The 26,560-nt window shown below is 42.2% G+C and overlaps 1 protein-coding gene across 2 annotated transcripts in view; it reads left to right on the forward strand.

The window, feature by feature from the left end:
* Window positions 1-26,560, forward strand: part of tbc1d4 (TBC1 domain family, member 4) — a 39,009-nt gene that overhangs the window by 4,501 nt on the left and 7,948 nt on the right. The window contains exons 2-13 of one of the 2 annotated variants that reach the window (XM_036540055.1): window positions 11,997-12,617; window positions 14,048-14,137; window positions 14,680-14,784; window positions 15,268-15,400; window positions 15,510-15,601; window positions 15,842-15,952; window positions 17,245-17,364; window positions 17,892-17,951; window positions 20,138-20,346; window positions 21,097-21,249; window positions 24,700-24,851; window positions 25,128-25,337. In XM_036540055.1, the coding sequence (XP_036395948.1) occupies window positions 11,997-12,617; window positions 14,048-14,137; window positions 14,680-14,784; window positions 15,268-15,400; window positions 15,510-15,601; window positions 15,842-15,952; window positions 17,245-17,364; window positions 17,892-17,951; window positions 20,138-20,346; window positions 21,097-21,249; window positions 24,700-24,851; window positions 25,128-25,337 (2,056 nt within the window). The remainder of the gene's footprint in view (window positions 1-11,996; window positions 12,618-14,047; window positions 14,138-14,679; window positions 14,785-15,267; window positions 15,401-15,509; window positions 15,602-15,841; window positions 15,953-17,244; window positions 17,365-17,891; window positions 17,952-20,137; window positions 20,347-21,096; window positions 21,250-24,699; window positions 24,852-25,127; window positions 25,338-26,560) is intronic. The other variant, XM_036540056.1, reaches the window with a different exon arrangement.

Here is a 26,560-nt window from a genome sequence, read left to right on the forward strand (position 1 = left end):
TGAGTTTTTTTCCTCATGAATGTGAACTTCTCAATGCATTTATGATCTAAGTTCATATCCCACAATGACAGCTTTCACAGTTTATGTAGCTCACTTAGGTATTTATGAGGGAACACAGATACATTATAGGGCATTTGGATTGCACTCTCTTGGAGAAGGTGTAATTTCCATTGTGGAAAAAAATGCTAATCCAGACTGTTGAAAGCAGTCACCATAGGGGTGTTATTTTGTCCAGGCAAAACAGATAAAGGCTGTGAGCTTTATGAAGATTAAGTACTGTGTAATCTTAGTAAGACTGTTGTGATTATGTTTATCATTTATTTTGGTAGTGCCATCCAAGGTGCCTTTCAACGCCTTCAGTGACAGTGTTATCATTTTATTTCAGTGTAATGAAGAACACTGTACTCCAGTATGGTGAAAAACTAAGCCAAAAATCAAATACAAAAATAATTATAAAAGGCGCAAATTCAGACAAGACAGTCAAGTTCCAGCCACTTAGGAATAGTTGGGCTATTCAAAAGATCTAGCTTTTTAACTGTCTCCTCTGCATATGTCTTACTCTGACTGCTATCTCTGTACATTTGGCATTCGTAAGAAGAAAAAAGTTTATAAAAATTTGACAACAATATGACTCTGCTTCTGTAGCAGTTTTCTTTAGATATGTAGATCTTCAGTGTAAACTGCACTTTTCAGAGGTATCACCTACAGCCCACTTAAGTACAATGAAATAATATGGTTGCCTTAAAGTGTATTTTGTTTTCTGTTTTGGAAATTTTGGAATGTGTTATAAGTGATCAGTTTGATCAGTTCTTGACCTGTTTTTCTTAATTCTGAAAAGACTGATTCTACATTATATTAGCCTAGTGCAGTTTTGTTTTTGTAAGTTTTTGCGAAGCTTCCTGGTCTTGCAGTAACGATGCCAGGAGAACAGCTCCATTACACTTGGGAAAAGCTGCTGTCAAAACAGCATTCAAATGGAAAATATGAGCCAAAATGGAGACCGCAGTACAGCTTATGATTATCTGATCTGTACTGCGGGCAAATATGCCTGATATCCATGACGAAGCTCTGCATGACAAAAGGTCAGAGCTTCCAATAGCAGCACCTTCAGCCTAAAGCTTAACCTACTAAAAAGAGAGATGTTTTTGGCATTATTTGAAAGGGGTCAATATTTAACATTGCACACGGGAACGTTATGCAGGCTCGTGCGCTGCAGTTGTCTCCCGTGGCTTTGTGCTCTCTTGGATGTTTTATTCTTGCAACACGAGTGATGAAGTGCAGTCTGCACATTGCCTGAATGCTGAATGTGGGAGAGGGAGGGGCTACTCCCTGCAGTGAAGCTACAATGTCAGATCCCGCAGGACGCACCGAGAGACCACAGGTGCTTCACTGTTGCCTCGTTAGACGAGAAAAACTGGCCGGGTAGCAACACGTGCCAGATAGACCTTGAAGAATGTGAGTTCACCCACACAGGGTTTAGCTGTGCTGCTCTGTTCTGCACTATTAGTTTTCTACCCTGCAAAATATTTATTTGTATTCTGTGTGCATTGAAACAACCCTACAAAGCTTTGTGCATACACCCTTGTTATCCATATGCCAACAACTACAAATATTTATTACATGCAAATAAATTCCCTTGTCATAGTTTTGTCAACTAATCTCCTACAGCACAGTTTGTGCTCTTCTGCTGCGCAGTTTGTGTTGACCTTTGCAGTCCATCACATTGCACCATGTTTTCAGATAGACTGTCTGCATATGTTCTCAAGATGTATATTACAATGTTTTCAGAAACTGAAATTTTGCATGCCAGTAAAGAATGCTCCTTCATTTTGCATTTGGCTTGTCTGATAATATACTATATCAGAGTGCATTTAAGTATTGCCTGCTTGGTTATTTGAAAGTGTTTCTTATTATGAGAGCAAAAAAATCAGCCACCGCAGATAGATTTTGCAGTATTTAATGAAGAACTGTTAAAGTTAATTTGTGGAGGGATCTGCGTCTGTGTGCTGGTTTTTTTTCTTCCATTAAATTCCCCTGGCTTAATTGGTCTAGTTGGTCTAATAGCGGCATGCTTTTACAACTAGTATTTTCCCAAAAATGAATATATTGTGGGTGTATCTCAGGACAGTCTGTAACTATAATCCATTAAATAGAAAAATATAAAAAGTTGCACTAAATGAATGGACTAAGGAACTTAATAAGGGCAGAGGTCAGTGCAAAAAGGAGTATACACATGTGTCCTTGCAGAAATAGTTTGAGACTCCAGATTGAATTACTAATCTGAATAGCTGCTGTATTCAGCACAAGTGGATTCTTTATAAAATCTCAATGATACTGTTACTCAGTGCTTTTACTATGGATGCATTTATCGGTTAGTGGAAAGTATCAGAGTATCAAAGTATCTCAGTATCAGACTTTCCTGTGTACCAGTATATGTTTATTTTTTATTTTGCAATTTTCGTTTGGTTGGCATAATATACTGAATCTATCAGAATTTTTGTACTGAACAAAAGTGTTTTGTCGTTCTTCAGGTCACCCTCTTTCATCATTACTTCCAGCTCTCATTTTCATGCTGTGCCATGGCTATTGTCTCCTCATTAACTTGTACTGACACTAATCTCTGTGTTCATTTATTTGTGTGATTTATATAGACTGAATTTCTCTAACCCCTACAGCTTTTTTAATGGACTAATGACTTCCGTCATGCTTTCATTCACTCAATATGCATAAACAATAGAGTCACAACATTAATAAGCCTTTCTCATGAGCTGCTGTCTTATTGCATTATTGCAAGCAATGGCCCGAGATCAGTTTTTCACAGAAAAATGTCTGGTTTTCTGATACTATTCTCCCTCATCACTATGCATAGTATGTCCAGCTACAGGTTGTGGCATCAAGAGCAAGAAAATGCACACTGTTTAAGTTGCTTTGAAATAACCTTCATCAGTATTAGGAGATACCATAGGCATATTTGGGCATTGTTTAAAAATTAGACGGTGACTGACAATGTTCCCGTCAATGTCAATTTGGGACAGTGACCCTTCACACAGTTTCCTGCCTGTTGCTCATGCCCGGCTTTGTTTTGAAGGCTTGTAGGACTTCAGTGACATCAGGATGCATCATGATCCAAGTGGTAGCAAAAGTGAGGAGGCCAGTTAGCCACTGGATGCCACCCAGCACTGTCACTTTGCACTTCATTGCATTAGTACACACAAAGCTGAGCTAACTGCCATGTTGTTTGTGTTTGTGGAGCTATTCCCTGTCTGTACTGAAGCTTTGTTACTGATACTATTGGCTGTATGTTGCCATGGTCATGTGCACCAACCAGAAAGTCCATTGTCCTCTCACAGAAATGTTTACTCCATTCCTCCACTCACTCGGCTTCTTGAATAACTGAAAACGTGCCATGTGTTGCTTTGTATTGCTACTGCATGCATGACAAATGACAAATGACTGCATTGATTGGGTGAGTTATCAAGACTCTCCTCTGCCATGATAGGACTTTCAGATCAGTTCACCTGCCACAAACTGTTAATGACAACTGTGATTTTCACATATGTCTATGCCATTAATATACAGTAGTGCCAGCAAGGATGGATGGCATGGATCAACCACTAGTCCCTGCAGCAGAATTCAAACCATCTATCTGAAAGTTGTGCGGTTACAGAGATAAAGTTGTTGAAAACACCATAGGTTATAATGAAGTGCATTTTTTTTTTTTTTGAAAATGTTCTGTTGGTGTGGAAACTATATGACTTTGAAAGTAAAGGTTAATAGATACAGTAAAACGTCTTAAAAGCATTAGTTGGGAGATTACTGTGAAAAAAATATGCAAAGCTGTATTTACATTGTTGTGGTTCATGAACCGACACGACTTCTCATATTACTTGTTTTGCGATAACGGCTACATTCTGTGAAAAGTGAGTATGAAGTGATGAAGTGACTCGCCCTTAGCTGCACTCAAGCTAAGATGGTAGGATGCTGTTGGGTGTGGGAAGTGTAGGTCTGGCTCAGAGTGAAATTATGAACTGAGACAGGAAATGAAGGTCATTAGACTCAGTAGATGCAGGGTTGTTGCCTATGTGAAATGCAGTATTTCCTCTGGAGATTTCTGATTCCAAGTTTTCTAATTTTTTTTTTTTTTTTTTATGTCGAGCCCTCCAAGGTCAGGCTGCTGGTGTTTTTGTTGGTCTGATTTTCTCCCTGTTGAAAGCAGAATCTTAACCATAACCATTTTTTGAGAAAAATTCTACAAATATTTGGCGTGTTTTGATAATGGTCATCTTATTTTTTCTGTAGCACACACCCAGCATGACTACAAACATAGGGGCGCACAGATACTAATCATGAACTGAAGGTGGCAAGACATTGAAATTGGGTTTGCATATACTATCATTGGTGTTGTACAATAAGTGCAGGGTGAACTGTGTGATTTTTTTGTGAAGCGCCCATGTCATTTGATTTGGATGCCCTGCCCCTCAATGTTTGCCAGTTCATTGTGAGCCAGTGTTTGAGTGTCTGTTTTTCTAACACATAGAACCCTTTATAGCAGTGATTAGTTTAGCTCAAATTTGACATGCTGAACATATAGTTGTTCAGAAAGTATCTGTTTTCAGGAGATTTTCATGGTGTGGCAGCCATTTTACATATGGTAAATATGCACTAATGCACTTATACACATTTCTTCTGTCAGTCACATAACTATTAGGTCTTGCAAAGAGACTCATGTGAAGCATTGGGCTGACCTGTTACACAACTGATTAAGCAACTGGCTGGTTCACATGCCAAGGCACCCATATTGTGTGTGGCAGATATACTGTATCGTTTATTTGTTTCAAAGTTGTTTCGTCTGATGTGTTAGAGAGAATTTTAGATATCTTAATGTTGCTGCAAAAATGCAATGTTTGAGAAAGAAACCTGCCTCTCATCTGACAAAACTGCTCAGGTGAACTGTAGCACATGAATTCTGATATTTGCCTGTGATATATGCGATAATTAACGTAATTGAAGTTGACTGTGTTGTAATTGATTGACACACGTGTCACATGACAGACATGTACGTAGTCAAAACATAATTTAATCATTTATGTTTGTTGTAATTATGGGTGAGAGAACTGAAATTTGAAAATTGAACTTGGCACATATTTCACAAACCTATTTGTGCATTTGTCATTTGTGCAGGATGGCTATAAAATATTTTCTAAATGTCCTCTAAGCCCCCTCATAAATTACTAGGACTGCAATAAATGAAGCTGCTAATTACACTTTTCAAAAGTAGATGAAAGATGTGTCTAAATCAATACGATCAAACGGGATTCTAAAAAGTCGATTGAAGGTCTCTAGTAAAAGGGCAATGAATGTGTACTGTAGCTCCATTACAACATTAATGATTGAGATAGCCTTCAGCACAAAAGAGATTTTTGCTCCCTAAGTCTAGACATTCTGTAGATGGGAACTGAAATGAGATGAAATTTTAATTCTGTAAGAAGTAAGTCATCACATTTGTTTAAAATTACCCACACTTCACATATCATTCTCATGCAAAAGGTAGACTTCAAAGTTTATCATTTTGAGCAATCATTGAATATTTTACTCAGCCTGGCTTTACATTTGACATTTAGTGGGCAAAGTAGCACATCACAAAGAATGCTGAGATTGATTCAGTGAAAGATCTGTAAAGAAAATAAAAGCTTTAGCATGTGTTTTTTTTCCACTCAGAATTAAAATTTCTCAGTAAAACCGTTGATATGCTGTGGAGTAAATAGCTGTTATACTGTCCTCTCATTACAGCTTGTGATCAATAACAGGTGATTGTAAGTGTCAGCAAACAGCCCTGTTTTCCTCCTATCCTTGTCTAATAAAGGGATCTGTGGATTTGTTTTGTAACATCAAATTAATGTCTTTAGTTTTGTCAACATGAACCTCACAAATAAGACCAAGAGTGACTGAATCATCAGCGAATCTTGAGTATGCAATCCTTTCATATCCTTCTCCAATATGCCCTTCTTCCAGAACAGAGAGCGCGCACCCATGAAGTGACCCTAGTGAATCAGGTATCTTCTCATCAACAGGTGTTGTGCAGGTGACGGGATTGTGCTGCCACCCCATAATTCTGATTTCATTATACATATATATTATAGTAGCTTATGCATTACGCAGGCGTCTAGCCATGGAATGGTACGCCTGTAGCTGTTGACCTCAGTGTTCTCTCCGTCTCCATGCTTGACTTGATTATCGTCAGCTGGCACGGCAGGTGGAAAAGCACCCAGGCACTTTGTATGCAGGGACACAGTTGGAGGCGTGAGGTGGTTTCATAATCACTTCTCTGCCCAGTCTGGCACAGCAATGCCATTGGGCTCTCGGTAGTTGCCTGCAATGAAGGGGTTGGTCTATAAAAATAGTCTGGATGATAGAATGATGAAAATTGCCTGCATACAGGTTCAGTGGTTTGCTAAATAGCAAAAAGTCTCAACCAGTGGTGTTCTTTATTATTTTATGAATTATTATGTAGTTTAAATATACAAATATAAACACTTGTAGCATAATTGAATGTCTACCTCTAACTGCCGCTTTTTGATAGGTTGTGCATAAATGTAGCAAAGGATGCCATTATTTGTGGAGTGCTGTGGTTTTTTGAAATAGCTATTTTTCTCCAGCTCGTATAAGCTTAATTACACTTGTCCATTGGTGTTTTTCTTTGGGATGTAGGCCTAACTGGTGTTGTGATCTATGAGGAAAAACCTCAGAGTAATGTTTGGTTAGCATTAATGTAAGGTCCATTTACTTGCTGGGTGCATGATACACTCAACTTTACTTTTTTCCAAAGGTTCTTTTTCAAAGGGTTGCTTATGAGTGTTTCTCGAAACTTTTAATGTCAAGCTCTAAATTGAATACAAACTTCATGTTAAAAAATGATTGTAATGTAAACTACTGGTAGTTTTTCAGAGAACAGCCGTTGGTGGCCTTTAATTCTGGCAGCTGGGAATCATTCTTTCCACCATGGTAACTGTGTGGTTTGACCTGTATCGCTTATGTCAACTGTTATGTGACAAGTTCATTCTTTGTCACATTCAATTATACGGCACCGCATGAGAAATGGCTCCATTTTCTTTGTAATGATTTACTAACCTTACCTGCAGGAGTGTTTGTGTCTTCATTTGCTCCTATGGTGCATGTCACTATTTGCTCACAGTTTCTGGGTGCCAGTATTTGGATACTGAGAAGCAGACAATGCAAAAAATCAAAACGCATTTTATGAAAACGTGTTGTGTTTGGCTATTACAGATGGCTTATAAATATCCTGGTTGTCCTCTGATGATAAGTCAATATGTATTTGATTGCCCATTGATGAAAGGGTCTTTGAAGCTCAGTGTTCTTTTCAGTCTAAAAGCCATGTCTATCAGTTTTTGGTTTGAAGAACAAACATTTAACGTTTAGCATTAACATTTTAAGCGTTACTGTATGTTTTTTGGGTTGTTGCTATCTCATTTACAACATTAGCTTTGATGATTGGTGAAATGAACTAAATATTTTATGGAAAATAAAATGTTTAATAGAAAAAAGGCCTCATTGTCTTGTATGTTCTCATGGAAAAACATACTTTACTACTTTCCCAGCTGTGCAGGTCTTATACCCCAGTGTAATCTAATAATTGCAGTAAACTGTTAGCTACATATGACTCATTATCTGACTAGAACCTGAATGTTGATGTTTAGGTAGCAGTGAAAACCATACTAAACACTCTAGATATGTAGATTATAATTAATGAGGTGAATGAAAATATATAAGGATGATTATGTACATTTTGAGTCGGGCAAATATGTTACTACAAGATCAGCAGACATTTGGAGAATTAATGAAATGAAACAGGCTTTGTAAATGAGTCATGAGGTATCGGCAACATGGCTCTGGAATCTATGTCATTTTTCATTTTTTTACCACTATTCTATGATCAGTGAATATATGTGACAGTTGGGATGTTGAAGATAATGAAGAAGCTGGAAGGCAAAAGGATTTGCCAGTTGTGAAAAGTGGCCAGCCTCCATAGTCTCTGTGTGAAAAATCCACAGGTCTATTTTCTGCACATTGCTTGGCTGAAGCTCCACAAAGCTGTGTGGTGTTTGTGTAGGAAGGACACCGTATCTGTGATGGTTTGTTCTCCTTACGTGCCCCATGCTGGAGCAAGTCTTGCATGACTGGATGGTGCAGTTGGTTACCGACAGGCCTGTGAAACCAGCTTTGGCCTTGGCTGTCCTATCCTATGCTATGTCTGAACCACAGATCCTGTCTTCAGTGTCAAGGGAACTGAAAGAACAGGCCTTGTCATTCTGTCTGAAATCAATCAAAACCTCACCTGAGTAGCCTCACCTGACCTCACTGTTTCTTTGGTTGGAACATATTTCCACTAATTTCATGAGAGGTGGTTACAGTAGAGTTTTGGACTTGAGTGATCAGTCATTTGCCAAACTGTGTGGAATATGGAAATGAGGCGTGTATGTATTCTGGATTGCCCCAGGGGTTACCTGCTGCAGTTGTTTGCACACATGTTGTTGCCTAGTGTTCAGTGTTTTCCAGTTGTCTGGGATCATTTGCAGGGATTCTTTGGGTTGTGTCATATTTACATAGCAAGTATGTTTATTTTTAATGTTAACTTGGCAGAGGGTGAATCTGCAGGGCAGCACAAGGATCAGCAAGCCTTTCCTCATGAAGCTATTCCAGTAGTTTTGAAAATAAGATTGAAATCCTCTCCATCATGTTGAATGATGAATGGTTTGAATAAGTTTCTGGGGAAAAAAGGAAGTTTTGAAGTGGTCAACAGTAACATTTGTTATTGTAAATGCAAAGCATTCATGAATCTCTAGATTTAAGCCTAAATGGGTTGATTGTGGCAACAAGTTTGGTTTGGCTGTTTTTGGAGTACTCAGTTGTCATGGATCGTAACTGAAGTTCACTGGAAATCCTGGGAAATGAGCCAGGAGGCAGTTATAAACAAGTGACCACACCCTTTCTGTTACTTCTACAAGTCAGTGCCTTGTGTCTGAGAGGGCTGAGAGAGCATGTTGCTTTTTCACTGCAGTCTCAATGAAGTGCCTTGTACTACCCTGGTTGTTCCATTCATTTTCATCGGGGTCAAGGAAGGACCCTGTGTGCAGTGTGAACCTGGAAAAAAAAAACTGTTGGAATAACAAAGACATCCAGTCAAACACCAAAAAGTGATGTCTTGTTATAGGTAACAAGTACTTACTTGCAAGGTAGAGCATTTTGTACCTGTCGTGTAAGACTAGAATGTGGCCTTACTGTCAACCAGAGCTTTGCATTAGAGTGAAATGATTTTCAATGGATTGAAATGTTTTTCATATCACTTAGAGATACCGAGAATCATTTGTGAAAACTGCTTGTGAGCATGGCAATGTGCAATTTGTGCAGGCCAATGATTTCATGTTTAGAAACTGAGTGAAGAGTGAAGAAGCTAAATCAAAATGTTGATTTAAATAATAGACACATAATCTATGGGCTGCAACCACACTGTGTCCTGACTGGCCCTGTTAGGTGTTGACATTATCATTAGTTGATTCCCCCATTTCTGGACGAGAAAGGTCATTACAGATTCGGGTGTATCTGAAGACTATAAAGTGGGCCTCTTATCTTTAGATTTGTCTAATTTTCCATCCAGTTTCTAAACAGTGAAATTGCCACTATGCACAAAGGGCAGATTTGTCAAATGCTTTTTGTCAGTTTGATAGGAACACTTTTGTAAAGAAAACAATCTCCAGTTCTAATTTAGGTTAAATTATTTGTGTGTTCGATGTGGAGCAGAGGCTGTTTGTTTTTCATTTCCAGTAGTGCTATGAACAAGTAATCCATTTGACCTTGGCCCGTAATCTCTGGCTTTGAGAGATCTCATATGGTGGTGCCATTAGGGCCCTTGTGTTGTGTCTGGCTGATTTACACGGGAAGGGGTATCGATTGGGATATTTTTCTCACAGGCCCTTTCTCCTGGCCTTGCAGTAAATGTGTCTGGGACAAGATGATGGATTACTTACATGGGATTCTCCCAGATTAGTGTCCAGGAGCTGAACTGGCAGGGTGGGTTCAGCAGTGCTCACCATTTCACATCTTCCTCCGGTCATTTTAATGTGCAGGTTAAATTTTGAAAAAAAGCAATCATTACATTAGAACTAAAGAATAGCTCATATTAGGAAATGAGGTCACCCCATGTCTTTTTGTTTTTATTGTTGTATTGACTGCTGTTAATGCTGCTCATCCTGTTATATTTATCGCCCTAGACTCGGAATTGTGCAAACATCCTAAATCATGACCATGCTGACGTTATAGGCAAGAACCAAGACCTTGTGAAGCAGGTGCCCCAGTGTCTGTTGAAAGAAGGGTGATGCTCAACTGATTGCAGTTTATTGGCTCTGCAAACTGTTCCAATGAGTGCTATAATGAGTACATAATTTGTTGTTGCCCGGGGTTTTATGGTACAGTTAGTATTTTTCATGCCCCAGCATCACACATGTGGCACTGTGATCTTTCACAGGTTGACACTGAAATACTGCTTTGCCCAGGTGGTCCCCAGTCTATAGAACAGTAGGTCAAAGTAGGTCCAGAATGAGCCCCATAGGACCTTATAGGATATAGTCTTGTGAGGAACTAAATATAGCAGCGCTTCAAAACAGAAAAATGTGTCCAGAAAACAGCTAAACTGATACACCCTGGGCCACACGACAGAAGTATGTTCTCAAGAGGGAGATCTACTATCTTTGGCTTTCACCTGGAACACAGAGAACTGAGCATCATGTGCTTGGATGGGTTTCTCTGGTTGAGAAATTTATGGAGAGGTCAGTAGTGTTTCTGGTCTGCAGGGTTCATAGTGTGATTTCTGCAGTGCACAGATATTACTGAAGAATTTCATTCCAGTTTTCTGGTTGCTGCACACATGCTTCTTTGATGTAATTAACAAAAAACAATTGGCTGTTGGAATGTTAATTCAGCTGTGCAAAGTGTGTTGCTTGTTCCACAGTGGAGACTACAGGAAGCGATGTACTATAGGAGTTGTACAGTTTCAGCCATCGGCAGTATGTAGCACATTAAGATGTAGCCGCCATTTTTCCTGTTGAAACGAGTCTCCCTGTCTTCAGTTCCTTTGCTCTTTACAGTCCTGTGTATCAGCTTGCCTCCAGACAGTATATCTGAGCTGGTTCCTGGCTCTCGGCCCAATTCTGTCACCTGAGCTGGTTTTTCAGTCTCCCAGCAAGATGCATCTTGTCATTATATTTTGAGTTTTATTGTTGTTGTACACTTGTCAGTGTTCGCAGCCTGCAACAAAAATGAAGGCAGAACCTGTTTTCACCACATTTAATGTAACCCTTAAGATCACACATTAGGGTGAAGTTGAACTGAACATGAAAGTAATCTGAATATTTGAATGTCTCACACATCTTTCCAGTAACAGAGATCTAAAAATGTCAGGTCTGTTTCTGAACAATAGTAAAGAATCCCATTGAGTGCATCCTATACTACAGAGTGGCAAAACACTGTTCAGCTAGAGTTGCAGTAATGGACTTTGCTCCCTTTTCCCTTGCTGCAGTTTTCCGCCCTCCGTTCATAGCTCCACCCAAATGAAATGTATTTCCTGAGGTAACGGTCGCATTGCTGGCGTCGTGCTGAGTAGCAGCAGGGTGTTCCATCGGCACTGCCTTTAGAGTCAGGAGCATCAGGATGTTAGTGTTCAAATGAGCTGAGCAGCATTTCAGAAGGCCTCATTCTCACTCTTCTTTTGAATCATTCATCGTTCACAGAAATGCCTGTTACTTTCTGGTTTCAGAAGGTACAAACATTTCATTTGCATGTTATTTGTGTGGCGTTAAAACGTCTGTAATATATTAACTTTGCTAATTTCCTCCTCATGCCTCCTGATTTACTCCACTATGTTGGAAACTGTGCTGCAGTTTGAGAGGAGCTTTTGTCTGAGGAGCTGCCTTTTCCCCCTCCAGGTTCCGGAGGTCATCAGCAGCATCCGGCAGGTGTCGAAGGCTGCCCTCAAGGAGGACTCCAAGCCCAAGCAGGAGGCTGACGAGGCCTTCTACAACTCACAGAAGTTTGAGGTCCTGTACTGCGGTAAAGTCACCGTGGCGCACAAGAAAGCCCCCTCCACCCTGATCGACGACTGCATCGACAAGTTCCGGCAGCATGAGGAGGAGCGCAGGCGGCCGCGCCCGCTCAACGGGCAGCGCACCCCCGGGGACCCGCCCGTGGAGTTCATCGTGGGGGACGGGGACCCCCTCACCTCCGCGCTGCTCGGCAGGCTGGACCAGGAGAGCGTGGCGGGGCCGGAGGAGGGCAGCGACGGGGGCAACGGGGGCAACGGGGGCAAGGGCATCTCCAGCAGCCCCAGCCTGGGCAGCTTCCGCGCGTCCTTCCCAGAATGCATCCTGGAGGACTCCGGGTGGGAGGAGCAGCAGGAGTTCCGCACCAGGTGCAACAGCCTGGTGGGCGGCCTCCAGAGGAGGCCGAGGGAGGGCAGCCTGAAGGCGCCGGTGCGAAGGAGGCATTCCAGCGCTCCCAGCCACGTGCAGCCCACCGACGCGGAGAAGAACCGCACCATGCTCTTCCAGGTACTGCCTCACGCTCCCACATTCCACCTCTGAGCCTCGTCATCACCCTCTCCTGACACCTGTCTGACAGCGGGAATGTAACACACTGGCGTTTGAGAAACGTGGAGGTTTGCTTGTGTGGAAATATCAGCTATAAGTATTTATTTAAAGGCATCTAAGGGAAATAAAGCCTGGTATGGCCCTCTGACTATTGTATTGGATTGGCACGTTTATCAAAGATTCTTTTTCTTTTTTTTTTCTTCCCATTTTCCATTTTCTTTTTTTTCTTCCCATTTTCCATTTTCTCCCCAATTTGGAATGGCCAATTCCCCAAATTCTAGAATGTCCAATTTGTCATCATCGATGTTCAGTCCCGCAACCCCCACTGTCAATCCGGGAGAGCGTGGACAAGTACGTGCCCTCCTCTGAGACACGTGATGTCAGCCGCTGCTTCTTTTCGCACTGCGGTCCACAAGCTAAGCTAGCACAGAGACGAGTCAAAGGAAGACATTTTGTATGCAGCTTTGGCATGTGGACCACATGCGCCCGATCGACCAGCAGGGTTCGCTGTTACTAATGCGACCTAAGCCCCTGCCAACGTACCCACCCCTATCCCAGGCGGAACAAAGCCAATGTGTTCCGCCTGTGAGTTCCTGATCACTGTTGGCTAGTGACACGGTTGAGCTCAAACCCGGGCCATGGCGCTCAGTCTACACTCAGAACGAGTGCTTTTACCAACTGAGCAAAGATTCTTTTTCAAATATTTTTTGTAATACTTTCTGGAAATGTGTTCAGTGTTTTGTTAAAATCCCGATAGATGTGCTTTCAAAATGATAATTGCAACTGTAGTCTTATGAAGCCAGATGCTGTAATTGGAGCGTTTGTAATGGTGCTGCTGACAGAATGTTGCTATGGCAGAGGGCAGTGTTTGTCATCTAGGACTTCACGGGGAAATTTACATTAGGTAGGTCTATTGTTTGGCAAGTCTTGTAGCAATGTTGGGAAGCCATCCTTTGCAAACCTCCTGCTATTCATGTGGTTTCCTTCTGAAAAACACATCAACAAAGAGTATGCTGTGATCATAATGCCCTCTCTGTGTTGAATCTGTTTCTCAGTAATAAAAATAAGGATCTGCTAAAGGGCTCGTATAACATTTTGCAGCCCTGTAAACATTATTGTTTCCTCAATTAGTGTTAATTGAGCAAAGCTACCATTAATGGGTCTGCCCTTGATTTCTTTAATATGTCAGTTACTGGAGGAATACTTTGTTCAGCCTTTGACCTTGATCATATATGTGTTTGAACTGAAAGAGGCTCTGGAAATAGCCATGTCTCTGTAATGAGAACCCCATAGTAGGATGTTGCCTTTGTACATGTTTTCTCTTCTCTTTCTCTCTCCTGTGGTCAGTGCTGCAGTGGTGAAATGGCTAATGAGCGTGGTTTGTTCCATAGGTTGGACGCTTTGAAGTGAACCTCATTAGCCCTGACAGCAAAACGGTAGTGCTGGAAAAGAATTTCAAAGACATTTCCTCCTGTTCTCAGGTATACATTGTATTGTTTGTTTTTTTCACCTCACCCTTGCCAACTGCTCTATCACGGTCCACAGATTAACAGTTCCACGACACAGCCTTTCAACCAGTTGACTTTTTATGGAAAGGAGCTTTGTACTGGGCCTTCTGTCAAATTGAGTTGTGCAATCATTGCAGGTGTTCCTTATTTAACTTGGAATTGTGTCCTGGGAAAGCATGCACTTGATGAAACAATAGAAAAGCTGACGCAAACAATCGGTTCCTGGCACAGTCAGATGTGTTTACTTAAGGTGTTTTATTAAAGAAATAGCCAGGTAGTTAGTACGTGCTAATTTTCCATTTAGAGATACAGACAGAATAATCTTATGCTTTTAGACCTCCATATGGCTGATCTGTTTGCAGGGAGGTTTTTTGCAGCAGCTCTATGTTGTCTCTCTCTGCTATTGCCAGTAAGAATAGACACATCCTGTTGGTGTAACATTACAGCTCTATCCTCTGGAGGCTCACAGCAGGTTTTTTTCCTTTCCTTTCCTTGTCTTGTTTGTTGATGTACAGGGCATAAAACAGACGGACCACTTTGGGTTCATCTGCCGTGACCCTGTGGAGTCCGGCTCAAGCCAGTATGTGTGCTACGTGTTCCAGTGTGCCAGTGAGTCTCTGGTGAGTGCCCCCCCCCCCCCCCCTCCCAGCAAGTCACCCTGTCTTTTTAATCTCTGCTAATGCAGTCTACTGTATAAGTCCCCATGATTACAGTAGAAAGGGTGCGTCAGGCTGTCCAGAGGCTTGTTAAATCTGGACATGGGATGTGAAATGAAATTTGAATATTGAAGTAGTCCTAGGGAAAAATCAGTTGATTCATTCCCTGCTGAATATTTCATTATGAAGTAGTTTTCTATGAGCATATTTTATTGGGAGAGCAGATGTTTGTGTGATAGAGCTTGGAGCGCAGTGAATGTTTCATTAATGTGATTTGGTGAACAGAAGATTTTTTAAGATGGATCTTTTCTGTTGGGATGGGAGTTGTCTGTTGTGGTTTGGCGGAGAGAAGGGCTTTGAACAGTGTAAGATGCGGAGAAGGAGACGTTTGAACGTTGCGGTTTTTTGAACGGGAGATGTCTGAGCTTCCTTTCTGTGTCAGAGCAGGTGGATGAGGTGATGCTCACCCTTAAGCAGGCCTTCAGCACGGCAGCAGCGCTGCAGAGCGCCAAGACTCAGGTGAAGCTTTGCGAGGCCTGCCCCATGCACGACCTGCACAAACTCTGCGAGCGAATTGAGGGTATGGTGTCCTCACCGGCGCGGCCGGCTTCTCACCAGTCACTATAGCACAGCCACAGGACAATTCACCGAAGGGCCACATTGAATGAGGCTGTTTTCTGTGTCTGCAGGTCTTTACCCACCCAGGGCAAAGCTCGCTATTCAGCGACATCTCTCTCAGCTCTCCGATAATGAACAGGCGGACATTTTTGAACGGGTTCAGGTAAGGCTGTCCCCTGAGCCAGCGATGCTGATTAGGGCTCGACCGCAAATGAAAGAAAACTATTCAGACTGGCAGAGAAAGATGAGCACAATGTTCTGTGCAGTGTTTTCTCTGTGATTATGCAAAGCCCTGGAAAATGATCGCAGTGGATTAACCCGTGAAGCATCTCCTACCTCCTTGCCGCACTGACGGTAAATGCAGCTAGCTGATTGGTGTTTTTTCCTCGCTGTGTTTGTGTAGAAGATGAAGCCCGGGACTGATCAGGAGGAGAACGAGCTGGTCATACTGCACCTCAGGCAGCTGTGTGAGACTAAGCAGAAGGCCCACCTCCATATTGGAGAAACTCCTCAGGTAGCAAGGCAGTGTTGGTCTCCCTCTTTCATTTCCACAAGGCTGCCCTGCTGAAGTATGTGACCGCGTGGGCCCTTATGCTAAAGAGGCGGATGAACACATGAGGAGCAGCTGGGTTTGCCTAGCAGGAGCCTGGGGCGCTGTCACGAGAGCCCACACACCTGTCTTCAATGGAGTGCTTTCAGGACACCATGACAGCCGTAGGGCCTTTTTTACTGTCTCTGCCCTGACAGCTGCTGGAGAAGAGCAGCAAAGAAAGTAGGCCTCCACACTTTAATGAGAGCACATTCAGTCTGTTTTGTACTCAATTATTTTAAGAATAGCTGAACTGAACAAATCTGGATAGCTTATGTACTGTGGACATCAAAATGTACCGAACAGTTCAGTACACACAGTACCTACAGTTACATAAGATACAAAAAAATTTTAAAAATGGGAAAGTTGGAAACCAGGGACGATGTGAATATGTAGGACAATTTTTGTTTTCCAATGTTTGCAACTGTAGTGTGAGCATCCAAGGAAATAAACAGTAACAATATAGAATATATCAGCATGTCACTTGGTTGTTAATCTTGTTAAAGTCAGTAAAGAAAAACTTCAGTGTTATTTCCACACTTGACGTGGACTCTTTCACATCAGATTTAGGTTATTTGTTCAGTGTTCAGTTCAGTGTACCACAGTGTTCCACTTATCATGCTTGAACATTTGACTTTATTGTCACATGCCCATGAAGTTATATCACAATGTTCCATTAATATGATTCAGCAACATCTTGGTTCTCCTCAGGGAAATCATTGCCTAAAATGAATCTAAATGTTATAATTAAATTTGTTTATTGATTTTTTTTTTGGTAGCCTGCTTCAAAAAGGCAGAAAAAAGCTTATTTGTTTGGATTTAATTTAGTTTCATTGTTTTGTGGACGTACAGTATAACTGAGAAATTTTTAAAATGTTGAAACATTTACACATTATTTTAAAATCCATTTAGTTTTTAGAAAGTCAGATATAGTTTACTAAATTGGTTTTATGTATCTTTCTAAGGGATGTTCTGAAATTATTTGCCATTTTACAGAAATTGTGAATATAACTTCATGACAACAAATAATTTCAAGCTACCCATCGGGACGGATGAAATCTTCTGCAAATAGCAACTAGTAAATGATGCTGTAAATGTCCCATTCAAGGCTCTTTTCACCACAAGGTATATATGACTCATGCACAACAAATGTAGACCATTGTGTTTGGATTAACCCATTGTTTACCCATGACCCCCTGACCCCCCCCCCATCACAGAATGCTCCAAACAACACAACATCAGAAAACTCCACAACTGGCGGCCGCTTTAAGCTGGACATCCTGAAGAACAAAGCCCGCAGCTCCCTGACCAGCTCCCTAGAAAATATATTCTCCAGGGTAAGTGTGCCTGGCTGATTTTGTTGTTGTTATGTGGGATTTGGTTTGACCTATATATGCCGCATTTATGGGTAAATAATGCCTTTTTGTCTGAGTATTCAGTGTTTTGGAGGCCCCAGCCATCTGTTTGTGAGTCAAGGCAGAAAAACCAATTGTGCCGTAGGATTAAAGTGTTTCCCTTGTATGTAAAAATAATAAACATTCACCTATGGGCTACATTTGGACATTTAGTGCTGGTATTTAGTATACCTTCACACAGAGTACAATGCATCTACTTCAGTATAGCGCAAATGATGCAAACTTTGTATTTGTAGTTGTTGAACTTAAAAGTTAATGGTTATAAATAAGTGTATTTTAATGAATTAAAATTTTTGTTAAACATACTTTTCACAGAACATCACAATGTGAATTTCATACATGGATGGCTAGCGTTTAAGATCACAGCCTCTGGTATCCACATCTGGATGTTAAAATGAGTCTGAGTCAGTTCCTTTGTAGAAATGCTAAGGCTAAGGCTGTCTTCACAGGGAGCTAACCGAATGCGAGGCCGTTTGGGCAGTATGGGCAGCATGGGAAGCTTTGAGCGCGTGAGTATCGTTCTTAGGTAACCTTTGCGAATGAATGAATTCCTCTTATGTCACCGAGTGTGGGGTTGAGAGTGCCTAGAATTCGCTCTACGAACATATCACACTGTAACCTTGCCTTGTGTGTACAGTTCTACGAAATAGCAGAGTATGAATCGAGTGGATTATCTTGAATACAGCTCTCGTGTGGACAGTGTACTTTGCTGTGATATATCAGCTTTCTCCTGTCCTTTTGGGCAAACACCGTGGCGGTTTTGGGTTTACTAACCTGTCAGGCTGTTATGTGCGCAATCTGGAGCTCCCCTTTGAAATCCAGAGAGCTGGTCACCTTCACTAGAGTGCAGAATGTGTGGTAGGCGTGTGATGGCGACCCTTGGCCCGGCCCCTCGACAGACGTGGCAGCAACGTGGGCAGGGAGGGCCACAAATCACCATGCCTTCCCTTCCAGCAAGCTCTCACATGTCCCTCTTACTATTCCCTGTGCATGTCTGTTTTTCTTTTTGGAAAAACCTTTCCCCTTTTGACTGTTATAATACCCCTGCTATCATTTATGGGTGTATGCTAGGATATCACCTTTCAAATAAAGTGGAAAGGACAATAGCAGTACATTTTAGTCTTCACTTTTAAACCCCCAAAGAGATGAATGGTTCAAGGTGAAATGAATTGCCCTTCTTTTAATGAATATAATGAATATGTTTATGTAGTAACAGTTTTTTGAGCGATGTTGACAAGCACTGCATAGATCCTTCATAAGTTTTATCTAACAGGTTTCATAGCCATTGCACAAGTGGTCATAAGATGACTTATTGTCACTTACACTACATGTCTCAGAGCATCCAGAGCGTGATGCCAATAACGCATGTTTTACAACACTTTATTGCACTTGTAACAAGAAGCTACAGATGTCATTATGTCGTCTTCTATGACTTAACAAGGCATTTATGGTGGTTATTCCCAGTATGCCTGATAAAATTTGTGTGGCCTTTGTATATAATTATTAGGCAGGGAATGGTAGACTTGGCTAAAGGTCAAACCCCAGGCGAGACACTGCTGTTATACATGTTGGCAGAGTTCTTTACCCATTAGAAACCAGTTGCATGGGTGGACTGCACTATCTACAAGATAAATGACAATGCAGTCTGTAAGTATGCGCACCAGCTAAGCAAATAAGTATCGTGTATTCATAATGTGGCAGTCATAAAGGGTGCTAAAGTGAAGCGTTAACATTTATTTTATACGATCAGATCCTGTTTTCTGTTTTGAGCCGTTAGGAAAGTTGACAGTGGGTGGCAAGCACTGTCCTGCTGGTGCCACAGAAAGTGTTTTCCAGCGCCGGCCGCTTCCTTAGGCCATTTCAGCTGAGTAATGAGAACTGCGTTCCAGGATATTGTGCACAGGACAGGAAAGTGTGCACTGGAGAGCGAGAGGAAACGCAGCTCTCGGACAGCAGAGAAATGGCCCTTCCTATCCATGGCTCAGTAAACAGGCTCCAGCTACATGAGTGCCCATCTCCCATAGCACGTGCTATTTAGAGTCACGGGATGTGGTCATTTGTAATAGACCCTGGAGCCCGCATGGAGACAGAGGGCTGCAGACATGCAGTTGGTCTGGATTTAGTGCAGAGTTAGGTGTATGTGAGTGTAAATACGGGGTGAGTAAGTTAATTCTGGATTGAGTGTGGAACTGGATCTGTTGAGTGTAAACTGGATGAATGTGGATTTGGGTGTGGATTGTGTGCAGAATTGGATTTCATGATTGTTGCCACTGGGTGAGTGTAGGTTTGGATGTAAATTGAGCGTGGAATTGAGCGTGGAATTTGATCTCATGAGTGTGGCCACTGGGTAAATGTGGATTTAGAAGTGTGATCTGGATGTGTAATAAACATTCAATGCTGAGTGAGTTATACGATTTAATTCCTCTTTTAACCCAATGTGTATTGTAAGGAGGTATTCCCAGGGAGTGTAACTATTAGAGTGCAATGTTCTGTATGAGTTGTTTATATGAATACGTTATGAATAATTGTTGGGAGTCACTGGAGAGGAGAGTATGAGTGTTGAGTGTGTGTGGGAACTCCTAACCTGTGTTTGCTGATTATCTACTGAGCATGTGAACAGAGGACGAGTGAGTGTGTGGTTTCCTCAAAATTTTCCTGTCCTCTTTCATCAACCCTGTATGTGTCCCTCCATCAGGACGACTCTCCCAGCGACTCTCCGCCCGGTACACCCCCAGGCACCTTCGCTGAGGAAGACCCGGACGCCCCGCAGTTCCGCCGGCGCGCCCACACTTTCAGTCACCCACCAGTCAAGAAGAGGATCTCCTTCAACGAGCCGCAGTCCCAGAACACCAAGGCCCCACTCCGCAGACAGCAGTCTGTGGCCCCAGAGCTGCTTCAAAGCAGGTACTGCATTATTATCTCACTTCCTGCACCGCATTGTTTGACTGTTTATGCTTGTTTAGTTCACAGCACTCCGCAAGTCTTTGGTGAGTGTTGAGTGTTGATATGAAAGGGTGCAAGATTAGTTGATCTGAGTTTTCATCAGAACTGGATGAAAATGTTTTTGTTGTTTAGTGCAGTAGTGTTCAGAATATTTTCTAAATAGCCCTACTTTTATTGAACTAAAAATGTGACATTCGTAATGGTGTAACAGTTGCATGAGAATGCATATAAGAGTATTTACTTGAGAAAGGCTGTTTCTGCTGAAAATTAAAAAAATGAGGGGTCAAATCATTTGTAGCATGTGAACTAACTTATACTGAATAGTGGCATGTTGCTCTGTTTTCCTTGATTTGATACTAACTGAGAAAGTGTACAGGTGTAAATGATGAAACCATGAGAAGGTGTAGGCTGACATGAAACTGTAGTAGACATATTTATTTTGAAGTAAATACGCATTTGCCTCTTGAACTTAATTTCACAGCCATATTCTTTGATAAAAAAGTCACATATGCTTATATCTCTACAATGGTGTTTTAAATTTTACTTTCTCATAATTCATTGTGGCTTCAAGGTCCACTTACGCTTCCTGACCATGTTCACGCTCACCCGAGAATTACGCCTGACTGCTGTCACGGCCTTGTTTGCCCTTGTTTTTAATCAATGTTTATTTGTTGTGGGCCTGTGTGTGTGTTTTGGGTCGCCTCCGCCCAGCCCCGTCACCATCTCGAGAAAACGCAGTGTTTCAGAGAGCGAGTCCTCCTTCAGCCTCCCCTCCTCCTTCTCAGCACCCAATTTCCTGAAAAACATTTACCAGGGTTCTCTGGGCTCTCTGAGCTCACTTGGCGACAGCGGGACCCCCAAGAGGTGAGAGGGGGTTCAGCCCCCTATCCCCCCCCCCCAACACATCGACCGCCCCACCCAAAACCGCAGAGATCTCGTCAACGGGATGCTGACAGTGTTCAGTGTATCTGTGTCCAACTCCTAATTCCAGACTTCGTTCTGCCTAATTTGTTGCCTTTATCAGCTTTCATAGTGGAAAAGCAAAACCTACTACTTATGTTAACCCTTCATTAGGGGACATAGAGACTGAGGTTCTCTCCTGTTCTTCTGCATGGCAGCTCTTTGTAGCCCTTATCATAACCCAGACGTAAAGAGAGAGGATAACAGCACCGCCTCTCCTGTAACTCTCACAATGTTACTGGCTTCGTTAGAATGGATATTCCACTATGAAAAGGCAATACGCTTTGCTTTATTTGTCCTAATTCTATTAGATGTGTGGACTAACTTTTACTTTCATCAAACATTTTCTAATATCTGACACATCTGTTTCAAAAAATGTTTGTTTGAATAATCACTTCACGTTACAAACTGGGTGTAGTTGCGGTGTGAATCATTTTTCTCCTTATTTTCGATTGAGGAAACTTAACTGTGTTAACTTAACTTACCTGCACATATAGATAAACGTACTCTAGATGGCAAACTAGCATTAAGTGGTGCAGGATGTACTTTGCATGATCTCAAAGATGTGGCTCCACAATGTGTGGAGGACTGCACCGTAATAGATGGAAAGATTCCACCAAAAACGTGGATCCCTGGAGCAGCGAAAAGGGCAGGCGGGACGAATGGCAGGTTTTCCCAGCCAAAACAGCCACTTTTCAGGCACAAGCAGTGCCCTTTCCCACGTCCCAGGACGCCTGTGTTGCAGGGTTGCTGTGAGGCTGTCGGGGGAACATGGGAGGGGCCTCCGACAAACTGGCCCTGAACAGCTGACTCAGAGTGGTCAGATCCATCTGAGGTTTTGATGTCACTGAAGTGATTCATTAAAAGTAATTATTGTTAGGTTGTCTCTTGAGTAGCTCAGACGGTAAAAGCCTGTGTTGTCAGCGCAGTCTGAACCCTGTGACCGGAGTTCACGTGTGTCATATGCCGACAATGGCCAGGGGCCCACAGCAGTGGAACAAACCGGCTTCTTTCTGCACGGCATAGGGGTGGATAGGTCAGCCAGAGTTCGCTCATCTTACCTCTTGCACCTTGCAACTTACTCAGGTGCATGCGAGGTAAGCAGATAACATCAGGGGAATGTGCCTGTCTTCCCTGGTGCGCTGTATGGCTGTACATGTATAAAGCAGTCATGCTGGATTACGTGTGGATCTGAGGTTCATATGCACCTTGCCCCGCGATCTGCTCAGGTGCTGAGGCTGCTGGGATGGGGGCAGTGTTCAGTTGCTGTTCATGAATAGTTGGGTGGTAAAGGGGGGAAAAATAACTATTCACATATAATGCTATTGGGTATGGGTGAATGTGCTTGCAGTGTACTTTGAATAAAGCCCTACTAAAATTGATCCTATGAGCTGCTAATACAGGACCAGCAGTTTTTTTTTTTTTAACTCACTCCCCTCTGAAGCACTGTCTCTCTTCTAGAAGTTCCATTTAGAGTAAATATTGATTGAACATTACCACTAGCCAAAAATGACACATAACCTGTACTGTACAGCAGTATAAAAGAATGGAATCAGTAGTAATAGTTTTGGACTGGGTTGTCTGGGAAATGTTTTTGTTACCTGGGGAAGGAGAAACCTGCTGCACACTGCCTGTTCCTTTTTATTTCCATCCTCCACATCCTAGTGGGCTTTAGAGAAGTTTTATTTCATCCCCCTTCCACTGTTCCCTTGTCAGACATTATGACAATCACAGCATGTAAGTAGGAATTTTTTTCATTGAATTGGTGTAAAATGGCCTAAGGTGCATTTAAACACACTACTACAGAGTATGCAACTCTCATTACATCGCTATATCTGTGCAGTGAAGTCCCACCATACCATTTCTCCTTTTCCTAAAGGTACGGGTGAGGTAGTTAAATAAATGGACCGAGTCAGCTCTCTGCAGGCCTAGGGTCAGCGGAGTGGAGATTTAGAGGTGAAGTCCTGACACTTCTACTAATTATTTCTCGCCAGAGCTTTTTAAATGTGAGCGGTGTGTATAATCAACGCGGTGGAGTTGCTGTAGCGCGTCCGCTCCAACCCCAGTCTGCGTTTCTGGCAGAAAGGAGGGCTAATTGAGGTTAGTGACAGACACAAGGTAATTAATGAAAAGCGCCCAGGAGCCAGCTGGCTCCAGCAGCAGACTGCCTTGCGCTCTGTTCAAGCCGCAGTGTCCTTTAAGTCCTGCACACACTAAGAATCATGGGTAATTATACTCTATTGGCTGCCATACTTCAGGTACTTTCTGTCTGCAGCAGCCAATCCAGGATCAGATTGCTTTGTCTTAATCCTGACCCCAATTATGTGAAGAAATCTTTAACTGATCCAGGGACAGGTGTTGACTCTGCTCCATCACACTGGCTCAGACCATGAGCCCAGTGTTGGTTTTTGTTTATGATATTGTTATTGCCTTTAGATCAATTCAAAAGGCAATAACATTGAGCTTGCTTACATGGAAATTTCTTCATGAGACATTTTTTTCTGAAAGGAATTTAAAAGGGAATTTAATACATGTAAGTCAACTAAAATGAAATTATCCTACTCTTCATTTAAAGATCTTTATGTATGAATAATGTATGCTTAACTTTTCAGCTTCTCTCATGTACAGATGGTATTTGGCAGGATGCATGCATGTCGAACTCTATGATGTGAGCTTTATGTGTATTGCATGTCTCTGAACGTGTGATGCACAGAAACTGTGACGGTTGCAAAAATGCCATCATGCTCATGCTTTTTAATCCAAAACGCATTCTTTCCTTTAAGTGAGCTGCTTTTTCTGTTAATGTGTGCCTATATGAATATGTTTACTAATGATTGAATGTCTAATTTTGCTTTATTAATTGGTCATCATGGTCATTGTGTTTATATGAAAATGCACTTAGGTTTGCTTTTGAGATAGCATCTGTTTGATGTTAAGTTAGATGAATTAACTACTCATTAGACAGTAGCAGTTTGGTGGTAGTGCCAACTTGGTGTCAAAGTCCATATTAGGATTGCTGTACACAAATGTCTGGTGAGATTTTCAATATTTGTAATTGCATTGGTGTAAAGAGAAAAAAAGGTGCTACTTATGGTTGTGTGTGAGATTTCATAGTTCTAAGCAAATTTATGTTCTTTGTGTGTGTGTGAGTGTGTGTGTGTATGGTAAGAGTATGTTTAAGGTAGAGGAAGGAGTGGTGTGTGTATGTGAGAGGGTTGTTTTTGTAGTAGGTGTGTATGTGTGTGTGAGGTGCTTTTTGTAGTAGATGTGCATGCATGTATATGTGTCTGTGCTTATGCATGTGTGTGTTTTGTGTCCTGTCCTCTCTGACTGCTCTCTGTGCCCCCGGTGCAGTAATGGAGATGGCAGGAAGAGGACCCTCTCAGGGTGCAGCAGCGACTCCCTGATTCCCCCTCTCACACCCCGCCGAGTCTCCTGGCGTCAGAAGATCTTCCTGCGGGTGGCTTCACCCATGAACAAGCCCCCTGCATCCATGCAGCATCCAGGTGTTCATGCACACCCATATACACAGCAGCATCGACACACAGTCTGTGTATATCCCCACACAAACCGCTGAGCACCCAGTCACAACCCAATGAACTGTTTGACATAATCCATTCTACACTCATGCTCAACACGTTGAACATCAACACGCAACCTGCTACTCACCAACATAGCTCAGCGAGCACCAACACAAAGCCATTCTTAGGACAAATTAGCCATTCAGAATCAGGTTTGTTTCAGGCGTGTCTCACATTTTCCATCTCTGTGGGGGGGTGCAGATGGCCTGGATGGGAGGGAACTGCTGCCCCTCTCCCCAAGAGCCTCAATCCAGGACCAGGACCCCCTGGCCAGCCTGCTGCCCCCCGATCAGCCTCCCTCAGGAGAGCGACCCCGTCGCACCCCAGCTGAGTACCGGGCCCTGTGGAAGAAAGCCATCCACCAGCAGATCCTGCTGCTTCGCATGGAAAAGGAGAACCAGCGCCTGGAGGGTCAGTTTCCCTCTACTGCCTCTCTGACCTCCTTCTTATGTCTAGATCTACTACCCAGCCCTCGTGCTGGAGAGCCAGTGTCTCCAGGGCTACTCAACCCTGGTCCTGGAGGGCCGCAGTATCTGTAGGGCTAATCTGCCCTAGTCCTGGAGCGCCTTAGTGTCTCCTGACTGTCATTGGAATCAGGCTTTTAATCTCCTGATTCTACCAATTCATGCCACAATCAGGGGTGACTTGTAATGAAGGCCCGGGAAAAATTACATTGTGATGTTCACTAACACACTAAATTACTTTTAGATTTTTAGCCTAGCTCCCTGCTTAATGGATGTAAATAAACTCTCTATTATGTGCTTACATGGGTCAGTCAAGACAGAAGCTGCGTGATGCGTTTGGAGGGGTACGGACAAGACCCACTCTAAATATTGTTGGTTGTGCATGCATCATCTCTGTGTCAAAGGTTCTTCCCCTGTAAGGTTACTCAGCCAGCTATGGAGTCTTTACACACCACCGCCCTCTAGTGAAGCACAATTGTTGATTCTGTGACATGAATGAAAATCTCAGATGTTAGCACACTATAAATAGTAAATAATACATTATAAATTAATAATAAATAAATCACACTACAGTTGGATATACTTAAATATAGTAGATTGCAATATAGAGTGGTTTAGTACATCACACAACACTTCAAAACACAGAGGAAATTTTTTTTATTTTATTTTATTTATTTATTTATTGGAGAGTTCTGGGTTGGGGAGCTTATTAAACACCAAAAGACCAACCGTAAATCTCCGCATATTTATGGCCTCACCAATAGAAATGATAGCTACCTGTAATTGGTCTTGGAGCAGTTCAACTTTCCTCCCCAGGTCTGACAATGTTAGTGCTTTAAAGACATATACTGAATTGCATTCCTCCATGAGCAGAATTGAGTAGCCCTGGTTCATTCAATTTCAGTAATGCAGACTGTGGCTGAGCTGGGTTGTATCTGGATACATTCAAGGTTTAGTTTTGGCTTGTGATGTATTTAGTGTCACAACCTATGTTAAAGGTCCTGGAAGGTTTCTTTTTAGTTTAGGGATGTCTGAATGCTGTGCCTTTATTGGATTTGAGGATTTCTGTTGGCAGGGATTGAAGATTTGTGTAAATACAATTAAATCAAAAATGAAAACTTACTCTGTTGAAAAATGAATGCTAAAGTTAAGTTGATCAGAGTACTGTGG

The sequence above is a fragment of the Megalops cyprinoides genome, chromosome 11 (genome assembly GCF_013368585.1).
Source record: "Megalops cyprinoides isolate fMegCyp1 chromosome 11, fMegCyp1.pri, whole genome shotgun sequence".
Taxonomy (NCBI): Eukaryota; Metazoa; Chordata; class Actinopteri; order Elopiformes; family Megalopidae; genus Megalops; species Megalops cyprinoides.